Source organism: Varroa jacobsoni, unplaced genomic scaffold, assembly GCF_002532875.2.
Source record: "Varroa jacobsoni isolate VJ856 unplaced genomic scaffold, vjacob_1.0 scaffold_1171, whole genome shotgun sequence".
Classification (NCBI taxonomy): Eukaryota; Metazoa; Arthropoda; class Arachnida; order Mesostigmata; family Varroidae; genus Varroa; species Varroa jacobsoni.
The window spans coordinates 128,259-141,775 of NW_019214073.1; the positions used below are offsets into that span (position 1 = coordinate 128,259).

The window sequence follows — 13,517 nt, forward strand, 5'->3', positions numbered from 1 at the left end:
GGCCATCTTCAGATGCTAACTGCTCACTAAACAGGACCTCTAAGCAAACAAGGAGTAGGAATCGTGGATCATTTTGACAATTAGATTCTCCTTCATGATAATACGATAATTCTTATGTGTGGGTAAGGCACAGCATTTTTTGATGAAGATATTTGTGGTGACCTAATGGTCCTAATACCTTAGCCCAACTGGTCTGGATGTCGTTGTTGCTCGCTTATTTCATATTTGACTTTGGTCGTCCTTTGTCCCCATCGCACAAACCTATCGAAAAAATCTTTTGTAAAAACATAAAATGCCAGAGTCGTTTAGCTTTACTAATAGTCGTGTCGACGATGGAAAAACGATCGTGCGCTATCATTGAAAATTTAGACTGATTAATTAATGATGCGATCTGGCGCGTAACATATTCGAAAAGTTATGCTAGACTCTAACGTTTTTCTAATTCAATCTTTAGCTCTAATGGCAGAAGTAGAATTTTGCCCCATAGCAACAATCAACTGTATCAACTAGTATATTTCAACTAGATTTCTGGTACACTTTGAACCAACTGTCAAAATTTCACAAAATCCGTTAAACGTGTAACACAGCCTTGTCATTTAAAGAGATAGATTAGGTTGTGATTAAGGCTCCGGATACGATATTTCGCGGCCGCTAGCTTCGCGTATGGATTAATATGGTAATCGTTTGTATCCATGGCTGGTCTATCTGAAACGCTTCTCTGGATGCACCATTTGTTGAGCACCACCTAGCGGCGGCAATCATTGATCAGTAACTATTCGTCTGTTGTATTGTCAATCTCTAGTACAGTCAGACTAAATTCAACAGAGCTTACGCCATAGCAGTGTAGAAGGGTAATTAATAACAGGCGGGTTTGAGCAACAATGATACAAGATAACAAGCATTCCCTGGCTAACGACTTGTAAAAGAGGCCACAATGAAAATTTGATTGTCAGTCACCTTTTTGAACAGCCTATGCTCTAGTCAGTGATGCGTTTAAGCTGCAGCATCCCAAAAAACAACCAGCACGTTTCCGTGGTGACCGTCACCCTTTCTCCAACTATCTTTGGAGCATATATGACCTTGCAAACGAGGAATTCTCTGCTTCCTTAGTAAGACTGATACAGGTCACTTATCCTAAGATATAAATATCAGAGGAATGTCAGATTCCAGAAAAGTTTATTATATTCAGAAGGATATCCTAGGAGATGCAGAAATTATAAACAAATTCAGGAAAGGCCTAAATCAGCAACCGTCAGGGTGTGTGCATGAAGCGATAGAAGAAGCTTTACTTATAAGTTGATTGTTGGAATGCGCTCAGCCACCGCCAAGAAGACATTTTTCTTCGAACAAGACCTTAATGGTGTATCAAATTTTGCTCATACTGGAAATCAATGGAGCAGAGTGTCACAGGCAGGGCATCGACTATCGGTAATCGAAAGCGGCCGACGAGGGACCAACCATGTTAAAAAGAAGGCGGGTGATGTTGCCGTACTGCATTATGCCAACCAAACCTCCTGGATGGACATAGTGTAGCACTGAGATGCGTCGTAAATGCGCGTGTGTACGTGTATATCGAAGCAGAAGCAGAAGCACAAGATAAGTACAAGTAAAGCACACGAACTACAATGGCTTTAAAGAGTCTGACAAGACATTTCAGATTGAAATGGCTGGCAAGAGGTTACAACAAAACCTCGTGGCGTTATAGCGCTTCACAAGATAAAACAACTACGGAGTGTTGCACGCAACATTAGACAAACCTTCCAAACTTCCACAGCTCCAAGAAGGCTATTAAGTTGAACTGTGAAGACCGGTCGCTATTGAGACTGCTACCGCCAATTGCAGTTGGACCGATCGTGGTTTTCGTCACAACAGGCACTAAAATAAAGAGGTAAATAAAGAGGCTGCTATTTGAGAATACACGTGTAGAGTATGATTTGAGCACGAATGCTACAAGATGTTGAAAGTGTGAACATGGGTGTACAACGAAGTGACTACCCGTTGGAAACTTTCGTCGAGGTGTGAAGAGATGCCCTCTTTACGGCTATCAAAAAGTTGAAGCTCTGTGCAAAGGTTCAAAGCTATAAAGCAATCCGCACTGACCATAAATCATAAATTTAGTGGTTACTAGATCCACACATAAAGTTACTTGATGAACCTGTTGCAAATAATACCGTGGTTAGGAATATACCAAGATATCTTTGCCTGGGCAGGTACAAGTTATCTGGCCACCGTAGGTTAGTGTAGCGATTATTTTGATAACTTGAGACAATTGAAAAACGTGTTTCGGAACGTATCAAGGTAATTTTTTTTTTCAAGCAAAGGTTTTTACTTAAACGGATACATTGAGCATATAGTTAGTGCGTTCTATCATCAACACCAACCAAACGGCTAGGCTGTGACAATAGTTAAGCGAACTTTAACAAAGAAAGTCTGCTTGTGACACTATAATTGAGTACCATGTTAAGGAACAAAAAAAACAGCCCCTAGCCAGCAGAGAACGATCGTGGTCACAAACTATTCACGTTACTTATCGGTCGAAGAAAACAACCTGGAAAGAGCTGGTCTTGACATGTCAGCGCAAAACGAACGCCAGCTAACTATAAAAGCTCAGACTTTAAACATCGACCCATTTATTGATCATTCCTTTTAAAAAAAAATTGCTTTTTCGGACTAACAGATAATGGGCTATTGCAAATGGTAGATTAAATCGACAAATTTACCAGACGCCAACAACATTGACCCACAGATCATGGAAATGAGATAGATAGAAATAAGCACCTTTTGATACATATTTGTCTTTTAGCAACAATCGAACTGAAACAATGATGATAACAACAGTGCAGCAGGATCATTTACACATATGTATATAGTAGTGCCATATGATTACAGAAAACGACTTGGGGGAAACACTGAGCCTGTTAAAATTGAAGCGAGAACGCCAACTGCTAGCAGCGAGCAGATATACGTTTTTCTCATTGGTGTTATCAATTAGGTTGTAAAAATGAATAATTTCTGCTTGTATTGCACATACTTTTCTTTTATGTCAGAGCACGACATTTTGATACGATGATGGTAAGATTAATGTATCTCAAACGGATGCTTGCGGACGCCATTGAGAGCCGATCACCGACAGATCTCATGTGATGCTCGCTCTTCATTAAAGCAAAACAATTGTGTGTTAGTCAGCATACGCCATTATGTACTAATGTGAGTGGCCAAAAGACGGTGAGCCATTATGGCTCAATATCGACTTTGAAAGCGGTTGTTTTATCTGCTCTAAAAAAAATTACCATAAGTGAATAGAGAAGAAGACTAGAGGCTGCGAAAGGAAACACGTGGCCTTTTTTTTGTTGCTGATATTCGTCCGCTTGGCTGACACGCAAGCGACACACGAGAATAGGGAGCAGAACGTGACTGAACACATCGCTATGACTGTAGAACGTGATTTGAGCGAATCCTCATGCCTAAACCGTCATAGGAATCTTCTCGATGAAAATGAGATTGCCCACAATTTACACGGAATTATGAACAAGGGCTAACTCTCAATCGATTCAGTCGGCTATTGCAAACACGGATTGGTAAGTGTCCTTTCGACAAACGTAAACCTTCGATATGCGAAAGAAGATAAACTATAGGACTCAAGGTGCCTGTGTAGCTACAGAGCGTTACGCCACGCGTCATGAGATGGCTTAAATAGCGAAAAAAACGACGAATCGAATTGAACAGTTACGTAGACAACGCTCTTTACAAAAGTTACGCTAAATTGTTAGGAACTTTTCAGTATCTACCTTGAACAGAATAGGAATTGCGGGGTTTGTAGCGAAAGATTAGTATTCGTTTGAGCGTAAAATGGTGGCATCCATATAATATCTAAAACAATTGTTGCACTTCCGTGACACTGAACCGCGTTATGAGGTTAGTACTTCTACTGCTAATACTGTTATTGTTATACTATTGCCGCTTTTGTTGTATGACCGTTGTTTGTATTTGCACGCCTGCGTTTCCTAAGCGACCCTTTCTCCGGGGCAGCGTAAATAGCTAAGGTCGCGCAGAAGGTGACACTGCTCCATGGTAACGCAGTATGGCATGGCGTCTAATTCATCGCCGGAATTTGCAAAAACATGGTTTGTATTCATAGGCACGCAGAAACAAAGTGTTCACATATTGCACAGATGGCTTGCCACCAGAATATCTCATAGAGTGCATGTGCAGCAGGTCTGCTGGGCTGGACGAAAATTAGATAAATGTATAGTACAACGGCGACGGCAGCTAAACTAAACTCAATCGTATACAAAACGGCGCTAGTTATGAATTTTCTTTGGGACGCAATATACTTTATAATAGGTGACGAAAGCGCCGTATGAAACCCAACACGGTGTTTCTCTTCGCTTTGTGATAGAATCAAGCATTTATGAATGTAAACGAATTTAATGACAAACGTTGATATATGAATGGGGCGTGTAGGTACGAAGGTGGAAGGAAGAGTTAGTACAGAATGATCCGATGCAGAAACGGTGTAACAGCTGGCCCCATCTATCGTAAGCTATGTAGCTTTGTCTAATAGTTGTATAATAGATTCGTATATTTGTAGGAAGTCGATGAATCGTTAATCTTTAAAAACGCTTTAGTACGTCACACAGGACAGTAGCAGAAAATTGGTCCTTAAACACAGAGCGCATGTTTGCAGTGAGCTATCTCCGTGAAGCTTTCCACACCGACGGTCTCTATGTTTACGAAGTGTTGAATAATTGTTTTAAATCGAAAGCTTTGTATGGCATACAAGAGTACTGCATGCCACTGAAGAACGATACACATCCATCGACAACCAAACGTCGCTATCACCAAACAATGTTCCGTCACGAACAAAAAATTGGAATTTTGTCTTATCTTCCCGTTCTATCTATTGCGGCGACTGCACCGTGATACCGTGACGTATACAGGCAGGGACGAACGAAAGGCCATTCGACGGTGCCACCAATCAAGCCATTGTCCTCGTACCTGTTGTCATCAGCAAATGGTCTTAAAACAGCGAATGTTTTCGGATGCAGAATATAGCCAAATGTCTTTTTTTTTTTTTTTTTTTCACTTTCCGTTATTTTCTCGTCCGTTTGGCTCTCAAAAACAAAAAGCAAGTGCAAAGTGAACTCTAATCGTAAACGGAAGGGCGCTGCTTGAACCGAAAAGCGACCAAGAACCGGGGGCCCTATGAACCTTCGCTTAGAAAGCGAGAGAGTAAATGTTCCAGAGTTACACAGTGGAAGAGGAAAAACTCATTTTCATTCGTCACCATCATCACTAGCTTCAGTAGCACCAGCATGAGTCTTATTACCGCCAACACCAGAACACTGCAAAAACTACTCACTGTTTGCAGGCGCTCGCGATCGTGGCTAGCGAAATCTAAAGTCCCAACAGATAGAGCCGTATTTCCTCGGGTTAGCACTAGCCTTGTTGTTGCTTTGAGTCCCTTTGAGAAAAGATGAAATACTCACTTTCTCGTTAAACGCATCTCAAAGATTCTGCCAGCTTAGAACGGAACAGATTTGTCCCTTCTTCGAATAGTGGACACGGATACAAGCAGCTTGGACTCTCCATCGAAAACAAAAAAATGTTGTATAAAGTTGAGCATTCCAAAAATTGGCGATATGTGTTTCCGTGTTCTGACACGAGCAGTCTTTAGTATCTTATCACCAAAGTCGGAACCTTCAATGATAGTACTCCTCGATAACGGCTTCCCGCCGATGGCAGAGCGAGAACAAATCTGAATCTAGTGCGAAATTCGGATGTGCCATTATTCATGTTGTTTATCCTAACCGTGCGATAAGCTCATATTCAATTAGGAAATTCAAATAAAAGAAGAAACATTAGTTCAAGATTGATCCAAGGACGTTAAGTGCGATCCGCCCTTAAGGTCCTTGGATCTTAAGGCCCTTCAAGTAGTAGCCCATGAGCAGATTCGACCCTTGGACTAGAACTTGTACGTTTTTCTAAAACAGTGATTTTTTCAAAGGGGGTTGATCTATTGGCCGAAGATTTTACTAGAGATGACAAAAAAGGAAAGCAGTGCCATTTGCTCAGTGGACGACCCTTGTCTACCTGAATGTGATCGGTTTGTTAAAGCTCGCAATCATTACGATACGACATCATCGTAAACGTCGATGTATCAGCACCTAATGATAATGCTAGTCTAGATCGCTCATCATTAAAGCTAAGAACATAAGGAGACTGAGAACGAAGTATTACGACATCTGTTTTATGACTTCGGCTATGTACCACTTTGTAAACTGCCATCGACGTTATCATGCGTGAACGTATTTATTCAGTTAGATCACATATGGAAGCCGAGACGGACTGAATTGTTATACTGGAACGTTTCTCTGAATTTCAAGGAGCATTAGGTAATCAAACAAAATAGGCCCAAATATGTTCCTGTTACGCTGTTCCGAATTAATAGTAGATTCTACAATGTTTAGGCAATGAACACAAACTTTTATGGAAGTAGCCTCTTCCTCTAATAGCCTTTTCTATAAATAGCTCGAACGTAAGAATGACCAGATGACCAAAAACTCGAGGTCACGTCTGCAAGGTCACCTAGATGAAGAGTAGAGTTGTGACAAGCACTTCTATCAGCCGTTATTGAATACCAATCGCCGAGTTAAACCTCTAACCGCACCGATGAACAAGTCATCAGATTTGCTGGAACTGTGCAATATGTCACCCAAGATTTAAGGGTAAGACGTCCACTCTTGTCAAATACTGCAGGAACTGCAGAAGATGACATTTAGTTATATGTATGTGTCTGATTCGTTACGTCCGAGATCAACGTTCGCAAAAGTGACAATTATTTGCAGCAGCTTTAAGGCAACTTACAGTCTGTGATGCATGAAGGTTTTTTAATGAAAATAATAGTAAATTACACGCAAGTATATTGTTATGTCTTCAGACAAGAAGGACGACATAAAACAGTAAGAGTAATCAGCACATTTAGAAAAGATCCGTATTACACCGATAATAAGTAACAAGTAAACAATAATAAATACTACAGATCTCACCAGCTCGCTCTTCGACGAATGAGTGAACTCCCAACATCACCATGCCGAGAACGAAGCATAACGCCGAGAAGCAATTTCCGGCTATTATAATATCTGACCGGAGAAACAGCGACTGTCGAAGACGTTCAATGCGTTCCATTAGGCTTCGGTCAGGTTCTAACAGTGGGAGAAGAAGGAAGTCTCCTAAACGACAAAGAATTTGACGTAAACGCGAGGTTTTGTTGGTATTGGTATGACCAACAGCTTACGTCACTCCGTTAGGGATTTTCACATTCACTTGGCGCTTCTGTCGTCGCTGCGATAGAAGTCACGTTCTGAAGTCCTTTACGTTTAGTTACTGAGGTTACTGCTTTGTCCGGGTCTGTATTCCGTTAAGTCAACTCGATCACCGCTACCGGGCTCGTCGTATAAGTCCTCTCGTCCGCCGCGCGGTTGGCATTCGCCTAATGGATAGACCGTCGGCGTGGAGCAAGCAGTTCCGTCAGTTGCGATGCTTGTGCGCTCAGCGCTGCCGCTAAGGGTCACTCTTTCCCTTTCCTCCGCAGCCGCTCCCGTAGTGGTTCCTATGTTCGGTGTCGCTAGCGGTGCGAACGACGTGTTGTTTGTGGACTCCAGCAGATAGATGTCGTCGGACTCCATGGCGGCCTCCAGGACGGATGCGGTGATTACGACCGCCACCAATATAAAAATCTCCTTAAGTTACTGCCCCCCACGGAAGTTAAGAGGGTGGAAACCCTTCGTACAACGCACGCGTGAACCCTATCGTCGAACCAGTTCCCCATAGTCTGCTGCAGAACTGGCTTGGTTGACTCACTTGAATCTAGTCAGAAGAATCCTCGAATAAATCTATCACAGCCGCCATTTTACTCCTGATGGGAGTAACGAGGCAGCAGCCGCGATAAGATATGAATATAACTTACGCAGATAATGCATCTCTATATGGAGAGCGCACACGGTAAAGTTAACGAGCGAAGGAAGAAAAAGATTACTTTATTAGGATTTGCATTTGGTTATTTTTTCATGACGCCCGAAGTGGCGGGTTATAGCGGAGCAGATCATCCTTGCAAACCGTAGGAATATATCAAGGTGCAGCACTGTGACGCCAAATAAGCTGCCATCCGAGTATTGTCATTGTCTGTTTGCTGGCTTTATATTATTGACTACAGTTATTGCAATCGGAATTGTCGAACGGCGAAATTTATGTGCGGAGGAAACTCCTCCCACCGTGATTATTGTACCACAGCGAGCCTCTGTCGTTGATTGATAAAGTAACCAAAACCAAATAGGCCGGTTCTACTTTCGGAATAATCTAGGTATAGCAAATAGCTTTCTCTGGATGCCTCCTTTTCTATGAAGCATTTCTAGTACTTTTAGGATAACTACCAGTGCATAATTGATGGCTGCTATAGTAGTCATCGTTATAGGACCATCCGGGCCATGTTTCATTGTGGGCCTGTCAGACTTGCTGGCCCGTGCCTCAACAAGCAGGTCAGCTAGCAAATAAGCTTGAATATCAACTACATGATAAAGACTCAACATCTCGGTTTGGATTTTAGAAAATATCATTCTTTAGCCAGACGAGCGGGAAGATATAGGTAGACTTTAGCGAACGGCGTGTGCTATGTCTTGACGCTACTTGGCGGCAGAGTCAACACCATCACGTTCTCCTAAGCTCGTCCGTTTGTCAATAACATTCGACGAGTGATGCGAACCCGCGACAACTCTGCACCTTGCACACGAGTACGCCATAAATCTCTTCCAAACGTTCAACGTGGCGGGTGTCGCATTGCCGTGTCGCTTAAGGACGTCATCCGTTTGACGTCGAGACTGGAACAAGACTAGGCAAATGATCTTACAAAGTTTACACCGTTTAGGGTGGGGAAAATCCACGGAATTATGTTCAAATGTCGGGTTCCTATGAATATGTGAACCGGCAATAACAACAGAAGTAAGCTGCAGTCCGTCAACAGTGCTCCTGTCTTATTAAATAACTATTTAACACCATTCAATTACACAACGTAACTTTATGGCTCACACACTACAGCACTCAAATTCAAATTCGGACGATTTTTATATGCTATCAATCTGGATAATAACAGAGAAATCAGATTAGAACCTTAAGGTTCGTGCTGCACATACCTAAAAAGCGTTTCTACCTGGTTTTATTGTGACCCCGCCTGTTCATGCAAGTCATACCGATCACAACTCTTTTTGGCAGCATGTTATTATCAGCTTCCATTATTTTGACTGTGAATTCGTATCCTTTAGTAAGCATTCTGTATCCACTTGTACCGTTTGTACATCTTCTGTCGAAACTCTAGTTCTTCTGAAAAGTACTACTTAGGCCCTGGTACGTACATAAGCCTTATAGTCCGTCTTCACGTCTTCAACTGTAGTTTGTTGCGAGTATCTAATTATCATTTCGCTGCTACCTCTGCTTTCCGTTTCTTTCGTTTTCCATTTTCAGACTGCCGTTAGCCGTTGTTGGTTCTAACAGGCGAAGTGTTGTCTATACTAACTAACTATGCACAGTTACGTCTACATGTCGGCCTTTATAAACTGAGTGCGAGATTGGAGTTGTTCTAGAACTGCGTTTCAATGTGGTCTTTCAGTTCCTAACGATCATTGCGACGTTAATAAGTCATTGTTGACCTGTTTTTCCTATCCCGCCTTTATTGTCGTTCGCGTCCGCAAACAGCTACTGCTAAACGACATCAAACAGAAGCCCGTACGAACTCCTGTTGGTCCTGACGTTGCACTGTTTTGAAATTCACTTGGTCCAATGTTATTTTCAGGCATGACGAGATTGCTGTGTTAAGTTAAAGGCAACGTTGTGATCACTGAAGGGATTGATAGACTAATTGAATAACTTAAACGTCGATCACAAGTTACTTTTATCGACGTGTATTAAGAGAAAGACACCACATTCACGCAAGTTAGTCTGCAACTTTGCAGCCAAGCCACTCGCTGCATCCCAAGAGAGCCTTAAACGCCACTATGATAATGCCATTGCGAAACATAGGCTATGTGCAATGGCTAAACCATTTTCGTAATTGTCTGTTATACATAGATAGACCTTTTTGTGCACTATTGTTTCCCAAATTTCAAAAATCCAACAAGAGAATACGACTAGAAAAAGATCATTCATCTTTAAAGCATGATATAAGATAGTTCATCTCCGGCTACGGATTGTCGTGAAGTAGCATTAATCGAAACAATATGTAAAGCATGTCCTTCGTTTGACAGCTAACCGAAAAGATCCGGGCGGCGGATAAAAGCGAAAATAAATGAAGGTGGATGCGACTCCGCGTGGATAAAACTATCATAGTCAAGGGTAGCGTTCTGGGGTTCGAAACAATACAGTCTATCGGTGATGTGTCAAGCGTTGTATCCATTAAGAAAATCAGGAAGAAATATTGCCGTTACTCACGCTCTAAACCTTGTGGTTGGATCCTTGACCACAAACTTTTACAGAGGGGTATTGCTGCATTACGACTGCTAGTGAGAAACAAATAAAATGATCAATAATATTGTCTTTCCCGCCATGCTTTCTGCCCCGGCGTTAGATGTACTCCCGACTTCCATTCGTATCCCGTAAAGCGCACCTCGACTATGGAGGGGGTTGTTTTTTCGTTATGAACGAACCCTTCTCTGGTTTCAACAATTTCCCCCCAGATTCCCTATCCGTGTCGATAACAACCAACTCAAGTTTTCGTTACTGTCACGTAGAGCAGGTAAGAAGATGACAATGATTCCAATAGCTAATAAGGATACTAGTATTAATTATGGTAAGGTTAAGGGATTCTTAATAAGTGTAATTTACGTTTCTTCTTAATAACTAATAATGGTAAAAAGTTAATATTGAAGGTAAAAATAACTCTGGCCACTTGGATTTACCTGAGGCATCCTTCTGGAACGTACTTCTGAAAGAAGGATTTAGAAAACTCAGGACAGTCGACCTAATCCTACAGACAGTTTACAAGGAAAATCATCAAATTATTGAATCAGTTACATAATACTATATGGACTGGCCGTTTCTTAAATTTCACTTAGCTTCGTGTAAAGGTCGGGGAAGCAAGTTACCCTCGATGTGTATTGCCTTTTTGAGACGTTTTGTATAAGATTTCTGTTTTTCAGCTCGGACTTGGCGTATTGTGCCGAAAAACAATTCATTTTTTGTTATTCAAAAAAAATGTTGCTGAGATAGATAGTTTGCACCGATTAGGATATGTTGAATTACGGGGCGATTAAAGTCTTGCCGATTTAGCCAGCGCAATGGTCTGACGTAAGCTGTGACTTCTAAAACAACCACTAGATCGCTTTCTATGGCAAAGCTAAATATACAGGTCTCCTTCGATGATTCTACTTGCTTAGAAACCACAAACCGTTTCACTTGAATTCAACTTAAGTTTACTTTGTATATATCTGACTATTTCCAAGCCGTTGTAGGAGTAGGGTGTGTATGTGTGTCTCTATTTGTGTACGTAACTGTCTCATTCTCAAACGTGCACTCAGGGACAAAGTACGATGTCGTTGGACCTCCATAGTTTCCTACGGTTACGTGAGGTACATTTCAATGCGCAGACTATTAGATACATGCCAGCGCTCCGAATAAGCCCAGAATGAAGAGCTTGCTTTGTCAAATAAAATCATGTAAATCAGTTATCTTCCTTTTCTTGAGGTGCCCAGAAGAAAGTATTAAAAAGGCAAAAGAGGAAAGTAATGCTAATCCAATAAAGCACTAGCTTTTCTATCGAAAAAGATATTGAAACAGAAATGTAACTTGTTTTGAAATCAAAATATACCGATCGTTCACTAGATGACCAGCAAGATGGAGCAGATGGACGAGATGATCGCTAAAGTATTAACTCTACCGTTGCGCACTTCACCGTTACTTCGAGGTCGTTGGTACGAAACCGCTGCACGTAGTTCGTAAACCTGGAAAGCCTTAGGAAGAAGCCACAATATCGATGAAGCACGGTCTACGTATTACACTTGTGGGCTTTTATATAATCGACATTAAAATATTTTAATGCCCTCAAGAGCTCGACATGAGCAACACTTACGATGATACACGATAATTATCTCGCTTTTCTAGAACCCTAAACTTTGTTGTAACAGGAGCAAGTTTGTCCATTGCAAATAATACATTTATTTGGAGATCAAAGGAACGGCTGGCCAGTCTGCCTAAATAGCCGACACTGTACAATAAGTGTATAATATTTACTATATGACGTACGTAAATATATACAGGTGGTCTAAAGCTACGTTCAGAGTAATTATCTATTGTTTAGCCGAGAAAGGAAGACCTGAGGTCCTATTATAACTTCGTGGTCGTTGCAAGAATTCATGCATGTCTGCGTGTGATAACGCTTTGAAGTAATCGTCAATTTCATATATTATTGTTATTATTTAATTATTAATACATTTATTTGTTTAAAAAAAATGATAGATAAAAACGACTTGCACGAAAGACACGGTTCGATGCTAGCACTTTGCAGAGTTAATGAGCGACGTCAATAGTATACTAAATAGTATCTACCGGTCATCTCGCAATGAGGTAAATTATGCTCTTGCCTATTGAAGATGCCTAGAAACATTCCGAAACGTACCGCTAGCTGTAGTAGTTACCACCATTGGTTCTCTATCATTTTGTAAATTATTTCGTTTCGTGTATTAGACAACGCGTTTGCCATTGGACCGTACGTGTGTGTTCAAACTCTATATCTGTGTAATATCTATCAAGCGGCCTACAGTTACGCCCGCCATGGATGCTTTTAACAGCAAGATCGTTTACGTCGACTATATATATTCACCAGGCCTTCGTAGCACACCAGCGTTATTTGAACAGTCATCTACTGTCAAGATAGAGGTGTTTGCTGCCTTTTTTTTAAGTATTTGAATTGATTCATTGTTGTTCCTAGTGACAAATGCATTTTTGCTGCACACGGGGCATGCTCGAACGCGACCGTCCCGTCTACCTGGTCGCCCATTCATTCCTCGACCCACTAAAGACAGTTTGTTATCTTCGGTCTGTCAACTACTTCCTGAAGGTAATCTGATATTTTACCACCATCGTACAAAACGGATGGTTAACTAATGAAAACATCTAGCGATTGTAAATAGGCTAAGGGCAATGCCAGAACACATTTTCCATAGTCGTACCCTTTAACGCCACGTAGCCGAACGCGCCTATGTTCAACCAGACAAATATCTGTGTCACATCTTTTTTTTGTCGCCAACAAATTTATATTAGTCAATGGTCGCTATTTGGCACCTCTAAAAAACTGAGTTCGCTTCGAACAGTTATACAGAATTATATTTCGGTCGTCCCGTTGAGGCTTGCGGATTCGCAGATCAAAGGACACTCCCAATTTAACGCAGGATGATTGATAGGTAATTTTAAGGTCCATACTTGTAACGTGATAAAATCGGACATTTTCCTATTTGACTTATTGTATTAGTTGT

General features: G+C 41.4%; 1 protein-coding gene across 5 annotated transcripts in view; it reads right to left on the reverse strand.

Moving 5' to 3' along the window:
• LOC111267339 (uncharacterized) overlaps window positions 1-7,780 on the reverse strand; it is a 30,747-nt gene extending 22,967 nt beyond the window's left edge. For 3 of the 5 annotated variants that reach the window (XM_086971267.1, XM_086971265.1, XM_086971264.1), the window contains exon 1: window positions 7,050-7,780. In XM_086971267.1, the coding sequence (XP_086827393.1) occupies window positions 7,380-7,688 (309 nt within the window). In that variant the 5' untranslated portion in view covers window positions 7,689-7,780 and the 3' untranslated portion in view covers window positions 7,050-7,379. Of the gene's footprint in view, window positions 1-178; window positions 262-1,755; window positions 1,876-7,049 lie in introns of those variants that run through there. The other 2 variants (XM_086971266.1, XM_086971268.1) reach the window with 2 other exon arrangements.
• Window positions 7,781-13,517: the final 5,737 nt, after the last annotated feature.